The sequence below is a fragment of the Protomyctophum parallelum genome (genome assembly GCF_964188405.1).
Source record: "Protomyctophum parallelum genome assembly, chromosome: 13".
Classification (NCBI taxonomy): Eukaryota; Metazoa; Chordata; class Actinopteri; order Myctophiformes; family Myctophidae; genus Protomyctophum; species Protomyctophum parallelum.
In genome coordinates, this window is record NC_139708.1 from 5,018,931 (window position 1) to 5,036,712 (window position 17,782).

General features: G+C 44.6%; 1 protein-coding gene across 1 annotated transcript in view; it reads left to right on the forward strand.

Moving 5' to 3' along the window:
* Window positions 1-17,782, forward strand: part of arhgap44a (Rho GTPase activating protein 44a) — a 79,996-nt gene that overhangs the window by 51,920 nt on the left and 10,294 nt on the right. The window contains exons 14-18 of the mRNA XM_083780525.1: window positions 4,861-4,974; window positions 6,482-6,573; window positions 8,799-8,985; window positions 13,511-13,705; window positions 14,978-15,580. Of these exons, the coding sequence (XP_083636651.1) occupies window positions 4,861-4,974; window positions 6,482-6,573; window positions 8,799-8,985; window positions 13,511-13,705; window positions 14,978-15,580 (1,191 nt within the window). The remainder of the gene's footprint in view (window positions 1-4,860; window positions 4,975-6,481; window positions 6,574-8,798; window positions 8,986-13,510; window positions 13,706-14,977; window positions 15,581-17,782) is intronic.

The window sequence follows — 17,782 nt, forward strand, 5'->3', positions numbered from 1 at the left end:
AAGATGGAGTTAAACCAAATGATAGTGTATCACAGGTTAGTGTCAAGGACACCGGAGGTGCCCGCAAAGGTGGGTCTGAAGTAAGTCGTGCTTCAACAGCGTCACGAGTGTCGTCAACACGTGTTAGACAAGAGGCTGAGCACGCAGCACTGCTTGAACTTTCCGCGGCACTAAAGAAAAAACAGCAGCTTGCAAAAGAAGAAGCGGAACTTAAAGCTAAGTATGAGGAAGCAGAGGCCGAAATTAAAGCTAAAAAAGAGGAGCTCGATATGGAAGCTGCATTAGCTGCAAGCAGTGCAAAAATAAAAGTACTCAAAGAACATGAAAGACTGGAAGATGGTATGAATAGCTATCTGGCATCACAAAGACCACAGCATTGGAGTGTGAAGCAGGACAGAGCCAGCAGTGTACAACCAGTAAATGTACACTTTCGGGCACAGTCACAAATGATGCAATCACAAGTACCACCACAAGTATTACAAGGAGTTCATCACAGTTTCAATCAGGGCACCAGAGGTGATGGCATAATAGAAGTCCTGCAGAAACAGAATGCAATAACGGAGTTGCTTGTTAGACAACAGAAGCAATCCCAGTTACCAGTCAAAGATATTCCTGTGTTCAAGGGCGATGCATTGCAGTACAAATCTTTCATCAGAGCGTTCGAGCACTCAGTAGAACAAAAGGCTGACACTGATCAAGACAAGTTGTACTTCTTGGAACAATTCACAGCTGGTGAACCCCAAGAGTTAGTTCGCAGCTGTGCTCACATGCCGTCGAGGAAAGGTTACCAAGTAGCGAAGCAACTTCTCCATAAGCACTATGGGGATGAACTAAGGATCGCCAGTGCGTATATTGATAAAGCCCTCAAATGGCCGACGATCAAGTCCGACGATGGAAAGGCTTTAAGTGCCTACGCAATGTTTTTGATTGGATGTCACAACACTATGGAAGACATAGATTATTTGGAAGAGATGGACAATCCAACCAACCTGCGAACGGTGGTGTCTAAACTGCCATACAGAATGAAAGAACGCTGGCGTGATGTAGCCTACGATGTCAAAGAGCGGCAGGGCAGAAGAGCGAAGTTTGCGGATTTGGTCAGATACATTGACCGGCAAGCTAAAGTAGCCACAGATCCCCTCTTTGGTAATATACCGGACAGCCGCCCAGTCACGGCTGGACAGAATGATCAAAGAGAAAGACCTCCTGTGAAGAGAGAATTTCGTGGAAGTAGTTTCGCAACCAACGTTTCAGATGACAATGAGCAGCCTCAAGGAACATCTTGGAAGCCAGAAAGAACAAGCAAAACAGTGAATGCTTTTGAGAAGCCGTGTTTGTACTGCCAGGAAGGTCACACACTAACTTCATGTAACGAGATCAAGAAGCAGCCACACAGAGAACGTGTGGAGTTCTTGAAGTCAAAGGGCTTATGTTTCGGGTGCTTAACTTATGGACATATGTTCAAATTCTGCAAGAAAAGAGCAGAGTGTATCGAATGCAAATTAAAGCATCCAGACATTCTACACACAGAAAGAGAAGTTTCGGTCTCACGTGAAGCTTCGCCTGAAAAGAATGACGGTGCACAGGGAAGTGAAGTTTGTGCACAAGTTTCTGTCACACAAGAATCCTGTAACGTCACAGGGGCCGGAGAACTTGAATGTGTTCTGTCAATAGTACCGGTGAAGGTCAAGTCAAGAAAGAGTGACAAGTATGTGGAAACGTACGCGTTCATTGATCCGGGAAGCACCGGAACGTTCTGCACAGAAGCTCTGCAAAAGAAACTGAACGTAAAGGGGAAGCCAACCCAAGTACTTCTCAGCACCATGGGCCAAGACACGCCTGAAGAACAGAAACTCCTGAGCAGTTTTGTGATATTGGATCTTGAAATATGTGGGCTAGAAGAGAACGAGTATATTGAGCTTCCGAAGGTGTACACCCACAGCTACATACCTGTTCACCCTGAAAACATACCAAAGCAATCTGATATCCAGAAGTGGCCGTATCTCAGCAAAGTACGCCTGCCAGAATTAGAAGCAGACGTTGGCCTACTTATTGGAGCGAATTGTCCACAAGCAATGGAGCCATGGCACGTTATCAATGGTCAAAAGGGAGGACCATATGCTGTGAAGACTGCCATCGGCTGGGTCGTGAATGGGCCTTTAAGGAAGGAACCGAGTGACAGAGGGAAAAAACCTCATTATTCACTGAACAGAATCTCTGTGATGGAGATTGAGAAGCTGCGGTTCCAAGAGTGTAATGTTGATTTACCAGAGCGCAGCTACGACAAAGAATTGTCTCAGAAGGACAAACAGGCTGTGCACAAAACCACAACCTTTGAGAATTCACATTGCAGCATTGAATTACCGCTCAAGAACGCAAAGCTCCAAATGCCTACTAGCCACGTGGTGGAGCAGCGTACAGTCAGTTTGCTTAGAAAGCTCAAGAAGAAGTCTCACAGCAACGGCTTCAAGAAAACCATTAATGGCAAAGGCTGCGCCGTTCAAGTTCCAGCCGATCAACCGAGTCGTTTTGACTGCACCATGGTCTACATACCGCAACAATGGGTGCATCACCCTAAAAGGAGAAGGATACGAGTGGTCTTCGACTGCACAGACTCGTTTCAACCTGCTCAAATGAAAGAAACCCTTCAAGATGATCCTGAGATCAAAGTCAAAGATAACATGGAGCCAAGGAACGAACTGATCGAGTACTACTCAGACTGGCACAAGCTCGCCTGGATTCTAAGGCTGAGGAAAACTTTGCAGCATCTGAAAGAGGAAAGTTACCACAAACAATCAGGGCGCAAAGATCATCAGTGACATTTAAAAAGACCCTGCAAAAAGGACGAAGATAATCCAAGACCTATAGACTCTGCTCTCTGTTGCAAGAAGCCAGGCCAGAAGCAAAGATTAACTGGGAAGAGGACAAAGAAAAAAAATGAAGATTTGACTATGAAGAACCTGTTTAAGTTTTTGATTGTTTATGGTCATGAACAGTAATTTGGCACTGAACATATAAGTATGATAATTGCTTAGCCCTCCTGCCTAACCAATTAGGGGCCGGGTAATGTAGGTGCCAATTGTCAATGTTCATGTTTAAGTGAATTCATGATTAAGATTAATAATTATTTTGGTTAAAAAAAAGGTTAAAAAGCTATGCTGGTTATTTGATTGCATCTCATGAGTGTCATGTGTGTGTTTACAAAGGTCTAGCTGACCTGACCTAATTGCCCTTTGATGTTGATGGGAGCCAATATTGTCCTTTGATGTTATTGGGAGCTAATTTGGACCCGTTTGAGGCACCTGTGTGTATTTCTGTTTGATGTCACAGTCTTGTAGTCAGTTGGAGTCAGACACAGAAGGAAGCAACACAGTTTTTTGACCATACATTGGACTCTGTAATTTTTGGTGTTTTTTCCCAGTAAAACCTTTTGATGAAAAGTTATTTTTGTCTTGTCGTTTGCGTACAACTACTGTTTTGTGTTTTTGTGAGGTCTACTCCACCAAGTGGTACATTTTTAAGAACATTTAGACTGAGTGCCACTACAATATATATATATTTTAACATTTGGTTGTATTTTATGTTTTTAACTGTTGTCTTAAACTGTAATATAGGATACAAAGTCTTATGCACACCTGAGCGGCTCAGAGACGGGAGTGTAGGCAGGGGTTCTTATACTGTAATGTAAAATGTATTCATGTTATGTAATGTAATTTATTATTGTGTGGACCCCAAGAAGAGTAGCTGTAGCTAATGAACAATGGATCGCAACTTAAAGGTTTTATGACATTCATTTTCATTTCTTTTTCTTTTTCTTTTTTCTTTTAGGTTTTATGACCTCAATTACACCCAAAAAACCTGAACTTTGAACATTCAGTGGATTTTCTGTGGTCTGAAGTTTTCTTTGGGGTTTGGAAGCCTTTTGAGCTACAATGAAAACAGGCAACACAGTGAAAACAGTGACATCTGCTGGCAAATCCCATTGACATATATGGGATTTGCAGGGTCTTACATCACTTACTGCCGGCAAATCAGAGCACCTGTTTGAGCCAGAAAACCCCAGATCACAGAAAATCTACTGAATGTTAAAAGTTCATGTTTTTTGGGTGCAATTGAGATTAGAAAACCTAAAAAAAAAAGAACAATTCCAAAACCTTTTTTTTAATGTCACAATCCCTTTAATGCGTTGTGAACGGTGTAGATGGAGATTTGGTAGAGGACCCATGTAGGGACCCATGTAGGGACCCCTGGGACACCCGGATCAACAGAGTATATATGGTTTAAGTCCTTACCAGGGAGCCTGAGGCATCTTCGCCACATATGAATGGCTTGTAATCTCACAGTCTGGAACAGAATAGTCCTGTGGGGAATAAAGATGTTTGTCTGACGTGACGTGTGTGTGTACAGTAACTTATATCAATGGACTACTTATCACCATCACGTGCAGTAGTAGCTATCTCTCCAGACACCGCATGAAAGAAATGCCTGTTCTATTAAGGAACCCCCTTTTCGTTGCTGGAATACATCTAAATCGTTCATCATAAGAGACAGTCAGAGATAGAAGAATTGGGTGAAGTCGATAGCTTATTTATATTGAGAGTGGATGTTTACACATGACATAAGCGCTCGCTGATGCGTGTGATATCTGTCAGTGTGTGTGTGTGTGTGTGTGTGTGTGTCTTGGACCTCCTATCTGGGCTAAAACCTCTTCTGGCAGCATGCGTTGAAATATTGATAACCATCAGCGAGTCCTCCTGCCGGGCGAGGCGGTGGATGTGTGTGGCTGAGGAGAATAGATTATAGTGCTCTCTGGCTATGTAGCTTGATAGGCCCTCGTTCATTTGGCTCCTTCTTCTTCAGATACCTAATCAAATTCCTGGCCAAGCTGACCGAGTACCAAGACTCCAACAAGATGACTCCGGGCAACATGGCTATTGTCCTCGGCCCAAATCTGCTCTGGACACACTCTGAACTGTACGTATGTTGATTAAAATGACTGTTCTGACTCTGTTCATATACTAAATATATGATACTAGGGATGCTCCCAATCCCATTCCCATCATTTGATTTTGAGCATCTGCCGATACCGATTTTTCCCGATCCGATATTTATATATTTTATAGACACGTTTATGCCATATATATATAGTACAATATCACAAAATCACAGACAATATCCAGTCTAATATTATGATATGGATATAATATCCCATTCTGACCGGGCATCCATTTTGGTGTTGGCATCATGTTATGCTTTAGCTATTGAAAAATAGCAGATCTACAAGCTCATATCGCGCCACCGAGTGGCGCGATATGAGCTTGTAGGTCTGCTATTTTTTTTAAATCAAAGACACTTTTAGAATCTGATCTCAGGTCAGAATGGGTTAATAATGAAACTGTCAGGATGTAATAGACATTTTTAGAATCTGATCTCAGGTCAGAATGGGTTAATAATGAAACTGTCAGGATGTAATAGACATTTTTTAGAATCTGATCTCAGGTCAGAATGGGATATATAGGGATGTCCCGATCACGCTCCCGGTCCGATTTACGATCATTTGATAATGGCGTGATCCGCCCCGATGGGGAGGACAACCCTAATGGTGATCCGCCCCGATGGGGAGGACAGCCCTAATGGTGATCCGCCCCGATGGGGAGGACAACCCTAATGGTGATCCGCCCCGATGGGGAGGACAGCCCTAATGGTGATCCGCCCCGATGGGGAGGACAACCCTAATGGTGATCCGCCCCGATGGGGAGGACAACCCTAATGGTGATCCGCCCCGATGGGGAGGACAGCCCTAATGGTGATCCGCCCCGATGGGGAGGACAACCCTAATGGTGATCCGCCCCGATGGGGAGGACAGCCCTAATGGTGATCCGCCCCGATGGGGAGGACAGCCCTAATGGTGATCCGCCCCGATGGGGAGGACAACCCTAATGGTGATCCGCCCCGATGGGGAGGACAACCCTAATGGTGATCCGCCCCGATGGGGAGGACAACCCTAATGGTGATCCGCCCCGATGGGGAGGACAGCCCTAATGGTGATCCGCCCTGATGGGGAGGACAACCCTAATGGTGATCCGCCCCGATGGGGAGGACAACCCTAATGGTGATCCGCCCCGATGGGGAGGACAACCCTAATGGTGATCCGCCCCGATGGGGAGGACAACCCTAATGGTGATCCGCCCCGATGGGGAGGACAACCCTAATGGTGATCCGCCCCGATGGGGAGGACAGCCCTAATGGTGATCCGCCCCGATGGGGAGGACAGCCCTAATGGTGATCCGCCCCGATGGGGAGGACAGCCCTAATGGTGATCCGCCCCGATGGGGAGGACGACCCTAATGGTGATCCGCCCCGATGGGGAGGACAGCCCTAATGGTGATCCGCCCCGATGGGGAGGACAACCCTAATGGTGATCCGCCCCGATGGGGAGGACAACCCTAATGGTAACTGTTGTTGTTGTTGTTGTTTTCAGGAACATGACGGAGATGATGACCACCGTGTCGCTGCAGATTGTCGGCATCATTGAGCCCATCATCCAGCATGCTGATTGGTTCTTCCCTGGTGGTGAGGGTGACACATACTAACGTGTGACACTTACTGCATGTGGTGTTATTGCGAATGCAGTGAGCACTAACTATGAGACCCTGCAGATCATGTCTGTCTGTCTGTCTGTGTGTCTGTCTGTCCCGCTGTGACACCACCCGCCCGCCACCAGAGGGCGCAGCTGTAGCACACACACACACACACACACACACACACACACACACACACACACACACACACACACACACACAAACAACCACACAAACAACCACACACACACAGTAGAAAACTTTAAAAAAATTACTAACTAAAAAGAAAAAAAATGTACGTAATTTATTCTAATTGTTGTTATTGCAATTTACGAGCCACGTTCGCTTCCCGCGTTTGCGCGTCTTACTTGTAGTGTATATATATTGTATACTGACACCATGGAGGAAATCCACACAACTTGTTTATAAAAGGAGATTCACATTTTGCTGCTTGTAGCAATACCATAATGTAGAAATGTGTTACAAGTAAAAGTCTTGTATTCATAGTTTGACTTGAATAACCCATTCTGACCTGAGATCAGATTCTAAAAATGTCTATTACATCCTGACATCCTTATATTATTAACCCATTCTGACCTGAGATCAGATTCTAAAAGTGTCTTCGATTTTTCAAAAATAGCAGATCTACAAGCTCATATCGCGCCACTCGGTGGCGCGATATGAGCTTGTAGATCTGCTATTTTTCAATAGCTAAAGCACAACATGATGCCAACACCAAAATGGGTGCCCGGTCAGAATGGGTTAAACATACAAAACTGTTAAATAAACTTTTGAAATAATAATTTCTAATTCTAAGATTCATCAGGGCCCACTTGAAAATCCTGTACGTGTTTGCGGGCCACCCATCTGACCGCTTGTCTTTTCGATTGATTGATTGAATACTTTATTAGTCAGAAATATAAACAGCACAGAGTAGTAGTAGTAAAACAAATCCAGGGGTCTTGTCCAGTGGTCCTCCTATGTCGGTGAGTGGTCAGATGAGTGGGTCGTGTGCATTTTAGAGAATGTTCATTTTCATGGATCAATGGGACATTATTTTTTTGTTTTGCCAATTATTTGGGGCCCAGTTGCAATAATATCCTCATGGCCCACCAGTGAGTTGGGAATGGCTGGTGTCGGGGATCGTCAATGTGTCCATACACGGACAAATGTGTCTGTGGCAAAGACATTTTTTATACGTCATTTTATATTCTTATTTTCATCCCAATTATTGAATGTCTTGTTTGCAGGTTTTCTTCATAATATGTATGACACTTAACGTAATTTCCGGACTATAAGCCGCACCAGCCAAATTTAGGGAAAATCCCATATACAAGCCGCACCGGACTATAAGCCGCACCGGACTATAAGCCGCAGCTACGTTAGCTCAGAGCCTGAGATGGCTCTGCGTTAGCTGTAAAAATCCATAGATTAGCCGCACCGTTGTATAAGCCGCAGGGTTCAAATCATGGGTAAAAAGCCGCGGCTTATAGTCCGGAAATTACGGTATTAACTACGACACTAGAGTCCAACTAGTACTAGTGGTTCTCAAATGTGTTATTTGCGAGGACCAGTGGTGTGCTGTGGATTTAGTAGTAACTAGTAGGGCTGTATTTTAATGACATTGCGCGTGTGCATAAAGCTCATTTTAATTGCATGTCTGGGGCGTGCGACGCTGCGTGCGTGTCTGAACTACCGGGGCGACGCCCTGGACAGCCCTACCGCCAGCTCACCACGGCAGGCAAGGACCCCTTAACTCTGAGAGTGGTTCCATTAAATGGTAAATGGTAAATGGTGCATTTATATAGCGCCTTTATCCAAGGCGCTTTACAGAGATTGTGCATTACATTCACCCATTCACACACACATTCATACACCGATGGCAGCGGAAACCATGCAAGGCACCAACTAGCACATCGGGAGCAATTAGGGGTTCAGTGTCTTGCTCAAGGACACTTCGACAGTAACTCTGGGGGAGCCCGGGTTCGAACTGGCAACCTTACGGTGGCACGTCCAGGCCCTGAGCCACCGCCGCCCCATAAGTATGCCATTGTACGCCCTTTGTACGCTCTAGCTAAATCTTTAGAGCATGCCCTACAGGCTACATCTGTGCACATTTTGGTGCTTTAGACGAATTAGCGCAAAATGAGCCTTTCGTCTCCCTAAGCAGCTCCTCCACTACATGGCATAAACAGTATCTGTGTTGGTTTCCTTCAGAGATCGAGTTCAACCTGACAGGATGCTACGGCAGCCCCGTCCACACCAACCACAACTCCAACTACAGCTCCATGCCCTCGCCGGACATCGACCAATCAGAACGCAAGCTGCAGCAGCACGACCAGAGCCGACGCCCACTCAGCGTCGCCACTGACAACATGATGCTGGAGTTCTACAAGAAGGACGGGTAGGCGCCTACCCACAATGCTCTCTGTTCATAACTTTCACTCCACTTCTCTCTCTCTCTCTCTCTCTCTCTCTCTCTCTCTCTCTCTCTCTCTGCCTCTCTCTCTCTCTGTCTTCCTTAGGCAGAGCTTTGAGTTGACTTGATTAGGCTTCATAATCACAAATTGTACAGGGCAGATATACTGTATGACAAAAAACTTAAACATACAAAGAAATTAAATTACTGACACGAAAAACAAATGGCTGTGTGTGTGTGTGTGTGTGTGTGTGTGTGTGTGTGTGTGTGTGTGTGTGTGTGTGTGTGTGTGCGCGTGCGTGCAGGCGTGTGTGTATGTGTGCATGTCTGTCTATATATATATATATATATATATAGTGATATATAGTGATATATATACATATATATTGAACTCTTAATTCCCCTTTTGCATGGCCTCATTAAACATTCCGTCACTTTGGTACAATATTTACATATTCTCTGATTTAAAGTCTGAGGCAGGGGATTTCCCCACACAATGCTCACCTGTCAGTCATTCTCCCCCGGCCAATTACTGTACGTTGCTTGTTATCAGGTTTCATCTTTGCGAGAGTCGGAGGCTTGGTCTCGTTGGTATAGACAAGGGCTGATTGAATTGCATCGTCACTATGGTAACCATGCTCCGTTGGTGGGCTGTTGGTTATCTCTTTTCTCTCTCTCTCTCTCTCTCTCTCTCTCTCTCTCTCTCTCTCTCTCTCTCTCTCTCTCTCTCTCTCTCTCTCTCTCTCTCTTCCTTAGTAGTATTATTATTATCTCTCTCTTTTTTCTTTTCAGTAAATATTTCTCCGGTAGTTGTGTTGCTCATGCCCAATCCTCCCACACACATCACCTACACAGTAAAAGTCCTGAGTATTAACTTAACTCTGAGAGTGTACAAAATGTGCCGTTTGTACCCTCTCAGAGTTACGCATGGGTAAATCAACACTGTGGGTTTCACAAGTGTAGCTCGTGGTGCTTCACACCATGTCTGGCACGACACTGCAGCCTGCTGCCTGACTCATACACCACCAGCAGAATGAAAAATCACCCGCAGAAACTGATACTAAAAGCCAAAAAAAACACACTTTTAAAAATTACAAGAATGACCCCGTAATATAGTGACAGCGTTGCTACTGTATAGCATCCCGTATTAGAGGGATGTTTGACAACTCATCATTAGTTGTCATGTCATTTCGTCACAATGTCATCTTTTTCTCTCCTGAGAGAGATGTCTTTGCTCTGTCTTTTGCATATCGTCTATCGGCCGGAAAATGTTGTACGTCCAAAACCGTTACTTTTCACAAAATGGAAGAATAGAACCTGTATTCCAAATTTCCAATGGTTCCAATCTAGTTTTTATTTAACCCATTCTGACCTGAGATCAGATTCATACGAGGTTTTCCACTGGACACACACTGGTCTGATTAACCCATTCTGACCTGAGATCAGATTCTAAAAATGTCAGTCGTTCTTCGATTTTTACAAAAATAGCAGACCTACAAGCTCGTATCGCGCCACTCGGTGGCGCGATATGAGCTTGTAGATCTGATGCTGACACCAAAATGGGTGCCCGTTCAGAATGGGTTAAGTCACAGGCTCCAGTTAATACTTATCATTAGTTATAGTAAAATCCTAGGCTGTAGTTAATACTTATCATTAGTTATAGTAAAATCCTAGGCTCCAGTTAATACTTATCATTAGTTATAGTAAAATCCTAGGCTGTAGTTAATACTTATCATTAGTTAAGCTATAGTTCAAACCCAAAGACAGACTTAACCATGTTCAACCTGGCGTCTGTATTTTGTGCACGTTATTATAGATAGCACTGTAGATTGTTTAAGAATAGCGAGACTTGCTGATCTACAAGTTAATAATGCATGGTGATGCGATGAGTCGTGAGCGTCTAGATACACAACCACAGTATAAAAGAGTGCATTAATTTATTCATGAGAAAAGATTAAAAGATACAAGGTTTCTGCCAGACAGTGGCGGCGATGTCTATAGAACAAAGCTTTACAGTAATTAGTGCTAACAGGGATCTAATTGGTAGCTCAGTGAAATAAGGCTGCTCATTTAGTGTGGCATGTTTTAACCTCTAGAAGCGCCCACTCCTCTCCTCCCCGTCACCATGGGTGCCATCTCTCCATCGGGCACGTGCACAAAGAAACACGCACACATTATTAAAACTGGGGAAGCATCTGTGTCATTTCTTTATTTTAACCACTAAACCATTATTTTGTACTTTGTCTAGCATATATGTATACAGTACAAGCTCATGGCACCACACTTGAAAATGTGTGCAAATCTTAAGTGAAACTTTTTTCTGTAACTCAAGTCTTTGCTTCTGGGTGTCCTTTGGGACTAAATATTTTGGGCGGTCTGCGTCAGAATACATATAATTTTGGTTGATCCTTGGACGTGAAAAATAAATGGAGTGTTGCTTTCCATGAAGGGCGTTATTCATAAAGCCCCATGCAGTAGTTCATCCATGTCCATGAAGGACGTTATTCATACAGCCCCATGCAGTAGTTCATCCATGTCCATGCAGGGCGTTATTCATACAGCCCCATGCAGTAGTTCATCCATGTCCATGAAGGACGTTATTCATACAGCCCCATGCAGTAGTTCATCCATGTCCATGAAGGACGTTATTCATAAAGCCCCATGCAGTAGTTCATCCATGTCCATGAAGGAGGTTATTCATACAGCCCCATGCAGTAGTTCATCCATGTCCATGAAGGACGTTATTCATACAGCCCCATGCAGTAGTTCATCCATGTCCATGAAGGACATTATTCATACAGCCCCATGCAGTAGTTCATCCATGTCCATGAAGGACGTTATCCATACAGCCCCATGCAGTAGTTCATCCATGTCCATGAAGGACGTTATTCATACAGCCCCATGCAGTAGTTCATCCATGTCCATGAAGGACGTTATTCATACAGCCCCATGCAGTAGTTCATCCATGTCCATGAAGGAGGTTATTCATACAGCCCCATGCAGTAGTTCATCCATGTCCATGAAGGGCGTTATTCATAAAGCCCCATGCAGTAGTCCATCCATGTCCATGAAGGAGGTTATTCATACAGCCCCATGCAGTAGTTCATCCATGTCCATGAAGGACGTTATTCATACAGCCCCATGCAGTAGTTCATCCATGTCCATGAAGGGCGTTATTCATAAAGCCCCATGCAGTAGTCCATCCATGTCCATGAAGGAGGTTATTCATACAGCCCCATGCAGTAGTTCATCCATGTCCATGAAGGACGTTATTCATAAAGCCCCATGCAGTAGTTCATCCATGTCCATGAAGGACACTATTCATACAGCCCCATGCAGTAGTTCATCCATGTCCATGAAGGACGTTATTCATACAGCCCCATGCAGTAGTTCATCCATGTCCATGAAGGACGTTATTCATACAGCCCCATGCAGTAGTTCATCCATGTCCATGAAGGGCGTTATTCATACAGCCCCATGCAGTAGTTCATCCATGTCCATGAAGGAGGTTATTCATACAGCCCCATGCAGTAGTTCATCCATGTCCATGAAGGACGTTATTCATACAGCCCCATGCAGTAGTTCATCCATGTCCATGAAGGACGTTATTCATACAGCCCCATGCAGTAGTTCATCCATGTCCATGAAGGACGTTATTCATAAAGCCCCATGCAGTAGTTCATCCATGTCCATGAAGGACGTTATTCATTCAGCCCCATGCAGTAGTTCATCCATGTCCATGCATGAGTGTTTATGTTTATAGTGTCGATGTTGCCAGTCCTTTCCGCATGCCGTCTGACCATCCTTTCATATGCACTCTCTTCCCTCTCTCTTCCCTACTAACGCAGCATTAGGAAGATACAAAGGTACCGTATCTACCACTTTTACATCTTCCTAGTTTCTTTCCCCCACCCCCAACCCCCCCCCCTCCCCTCCCCCTCATTTGTACATAATTATTGAAGTGTCACATGACTGAGTCTCATCTCTAGAGCCTGACCAATATATCGGATTGGACGATATATATCAGCCATTATTATTTTTTATTTACGATCGGTAAATCGGTTTCGCGGCCGATGTGTCCCGATTTTTTTTCCCACTTTCAGTCTAGCACTGGCACTGTTTTGGGCATACAGTACAGTGTGTATTTTATATTTACTTGTTTGGTTGTTTGTTGTATAATTTTTGCATTTAAGTGTTATACAGTTTTTAATTGTATAAAGGTTATTGTGTTTATCTTTATTCATCTCTTTGCTTATACATTAAATGTTCCCAAAAAACTTGCTTGGTCTCTCAAACAGATTTCAAGCTTCTTCACTCAAATATTTAAAAAATATCAGTAAAAAGTAAACATAATAAAGTAATAATAATCGTGGTCTAGGAATCCGGAACGGCACCGGAAAAATAAAATCAATGTGACATCGGTTGGGCTCTCCTCATTCCATCAATGCTTTGTAGTCAGTAGACCTACAACACCACGTGACCCAGAAATGTCTTGTCTCGGTGTCTCCAGTATGGGCGTGCGAGTGATGGACACGTCCTGGGTGTCTCGCAAGGGTTCGTCCACTCTGGTGCGCAAGGCGTCCTCCACCCCTCCGGGCATGCAGGGCCCGCCGGGCTCTCCCGCCGACACACTCATCCCCGAGCAGCCCGGAGAGCTGGCCATCTCGCCGGCGGCTACGCCTCCTCCCGGGGAGAGGGTTGTTGGGTAAGTCGCCATGCCTCTACGCTCTCTTTCCCGCCCCTCTTCAACCTCTACTTTTTGTTTCCCTTCTTCTTTTTCATTGGTGCCATTGTCGTCGTCATCTTCGTCGTCATTGTCACCATCATCGCCATCGTCAACTCTGTTAGCTCTTCTATGTGTGACGTGTGTACCTGGGCTGTGTGAATCATTTTCTCAGTCATTCGCAAGGTTCATTTTCTGTTCGCTGTCATGTTTTAATGATTTTGTTATTGTTTCCCACTTATTATGATTTGTCGTTTTACTTCATATTCATAACTCTCTCTAATACTCTTATCAAGTTAATTGTCACTGTGGTTGAAATAAGGAGAGTGACATTGTATGTCTAGAGTTTAGGGGCGCTATATTGTTTTGTTGCAAATCTTGAAACTTTATTTTTGTCTGAACATGCTTTGATCCACATGTCCTTGTGATGTAGCATGTTAATATTTCCAAAACTCCCATTGATGTGGCTTTGGCTTTTGCAGTTTTGATTGTGACTTCTTTCCTTTTACGTTCACACAGACTGATTTCACCATTTTCCCATGTGGACATTATTAGCATAATATTTTAACATGCAAATAATCACCTCATGGCGGCTGGCTCTGCCTTCTTGACTACTGTATGTGATTGTGATATGGCTTGGCTGGCTTTTGTCTCCTGTCCTGTGGCTCTTTCAGATGATGAAAGGGCTTTGTGTCTCTGTCAAACTGCCCTGAGCTAACGGTGGGACTTACAATGCAAATAAAAGGCTTTTTATCATATGTGGTTTTCAAGAGTGAAGATAATCACTTCACAGTTGAACTTGGTAATGTGGATAAGAGTTTTGGATGGACTGCAGACTCTGATCCTCACCGCTCCTTGCAGTGTGCAGACACAAGGTGATCACAGAGGGAGTTCTACGCACTGTATTTTGTCCGTTTTCCTTTGGGAATCTGAACGGTTTTGCTTTGCTGTTTCTTTCTGCTTGTCTTTTTTCTTTTTACACAAAGCTGAGTGTGTGCTAAGCTTGGTGCCCACCACCTGCCCTTATGCACCAGAAAAATGCTTTTATTTCTTATGTTTTCCTCCTTTCTGTTTTTGCACCAGGCCAACTAACAAACTAACACACCAAGGCGTGATTTATACATAGTTATACCAAGTATAAATCAGCCACAAATCATCACTGAAGCTAATCCTCTCTATCACTCCAATCGGTGTCCCTGTTCAATCACTAGAGCTGTTTGTTTTTTGTGCTGTTTACTCTCTTAATATCTACAGCTCAGATGACGTGTCGCCCAATCGGCTGGACACCTCTCACGCCCACGCGCCCCCCCCAGGGGCGGAGGACCGCCCGCCGCCTCCTTACCCGACCACCCTGTGCCACTCCGCCCTGCCCCCGCACCACTTCTACCCCGCCTCCTCCACCCTCACCCGACCGCCCTGCGCTCGCCCCGTGGCCCCGGGCCCCGAGTCCCAGCCTCCCGCCTCCCCGCCTCCCCCCTTGCGCTGGTCCGGTTTCACTCCCCCCGTCCCTCCCCCTCCCACCTCCTCATCCTCTTCCTCCTCCTCCTCGCTCGACATCAACTCGAACCCCAAGCCCAGCTGCCTGCACTTCCCCCCCAAGCAGCACGGCTGCCCCCTGCCTGCCGCCGACGGGTTGCATGGCCCCCACCACGCCCCGTCCGCCCTGTCCGACACTAACGCTTCGCCACACTACGTCATCAAAGCCCCCGTGGCGGTGCCGCTAGCCCGCCACGACAACATGTCCCTCTGCGGCCACGCACCCCCCCCTAGCCTCCCTTCATCTGCGCCCCCCCCACCCCCGCCGTGGGCTGCCTGTCCATGTGCCCGCGAGAGAGGACCCCCCCCCAGGCTGACTAGGTAACTACTACACATGGATGGATGCTGCTTCTGCTGCGCCACACAGATACAGTGGTCTGGTATCAGTGGTGGAAAGTAACCAAGTACATTTACTCAAGTACTGTACTTATAGTAACGTTGTGAGGTGCTTTTACTTCACTGGAGTATTTCCAATTTCCAATACTTTTACTTCTAAACTCCACTACATCTCAGATCCAAATATTGTCCTTTTTCGCCACTACATTTATTTGGAAACTTTAGTTACTATCGTAGTTACTTTGTAGAGTTTGATTATTAGTACAAAACTTAGATTAACCACTTCATTTCAGCCATTAGAAAATAGACAATCTACAAGCTCATTGTAAGCCGCTATTTTCAAAAGATTATTATACATTTATTTGAAAACTTGAAACGGGACATTCTGCACAATGAGCACTTTTACTTTTGTTACTTTAAGTACATTTCGACAACAATACTTTTGTGTACTTTTACTCAAGTACATTTTGAATTCCAGACTTTTACTTGTAACAGAGTATTTCTACATTGCAGTATTGATACTTTAGCTTAAGTACAAATTGTGAGTACTTTTCCCACCACTGTGGTGTGGTATGGATGCTGCGCCACACAGATACAGTGGTCTGGTGTCTCTCCAGTCTGCTCTACCTCGCTGGTTCATGGTTTTGTTTTTTGTTTCCGTTTAGTTTTCCTCTCCCATCTCAGCAGTGGTAGAAAAGTGACAGTACATTCACTGCTGTACTTAAGTACAATTTTGTGGTACTTTTACTGTACTTGAGCATGACCGCATTTCAATACGTCATACTTCTACTCCACTACATCTCAGAGGCAAATATTGAACTTTTTAGTTTTTACCCCACTTTATTTACATGTGACTTTCTAGACTTATTACTAATACAAAACGTATACAATGACCAATCAAGCCCTATTTTATGCTTTGGCTATTCGAAAAGTGCAGATCTACAAGCTCACAACGCGTCACAATTTGACGGGTTGTGAGCTTGTAGATTAATTGATACATTAAGTTTAGTACTATTACTCAAGTAAAATGTTGAATCCAGGACTTTTACTCGAAACTGAATATTAGTACTTCTTTTACTTTTAGAAGTTTTAAGTACTAAAAAACAAATCAAAGTACCTCTTCCACCACTGCATCTCAGCGTCTGTGACATTCCGGTTGTCGGGGATGCCTCATAGGGGTTGCCTAGCAACTAAGGATGTTTCTGGCTTCCAGGGCGAGCGCTCAGTTACAGGCCGGCCGCTGAATAGGTGATGAGTACGTGGATAACGCTGCACGTGGCAGCGGTGCTCAACCTGTGGGTCGGGGCCCACTGATGGGCCGTGGGGATATTGCAAATTCCGTGATTGGCAAAAACAAATACAATAGTAATGGTATTTTCTTCTTTCATATTGTGATACCTAATGAATAGGAACTAGTTCCATTGATCCAAGCCGGAACACAATCAATTGATTGATCATTAAAATGCAGCCCATTCATCTGGCCACGTGTCAGGTCATTTTCAAGGGAGCCTTGATCCACAAGAGGTTGGGAACCACTGGCCATATGCTTATCAATGTATTGCTATATAAGTCTTTGCCCTCATTTTACTAATTGGTAAAGGTAAAGATACAATCACGATGATGATGATGCGAGGAGTAAAGTGGTGCTTCCTCAATAATGTACAGATTATTATCTCTGGGTTTTATTCACTTATTCCGAGTTATTACGAGTGTCCTCGTGATCTTCCTGTTGCTGTTGAGTCATGGAAACACAGCCATATACTGTATACTGTATATATATTAGATGCATCTGTCAGCAAGACCCTAATAGTGTGTAATGGTTCTGACAGTTTGTTTTCCAAGTCTTCGTGTCGTGTTACAACCCCATAAGACAGCATGACTCATTAGGCCAATTCTACGTCAGCGTTTGAAATGAGCCTGCTTCATATCCCCCCCCCCCCCCCCTCCCCTTCCTTGGGAGCACTCGACTCAAACAGACCTAACAAGAAGAGGATGAAGCTGTGAAACCTCTAACCAGTGCATGTTATTATGACATTATTACAGACACTAAGAGGCTTCATCTTCTGAGCCAGTTTCATATCGTGTTAAAACATTTTAAGATACTGCTACTTGTGTTTTGATATCAAGAAAAGCAGTTCAGCTGAGATCTGACATTTGCAATGGGACGAAGGTAAGCCCAATTAAAGA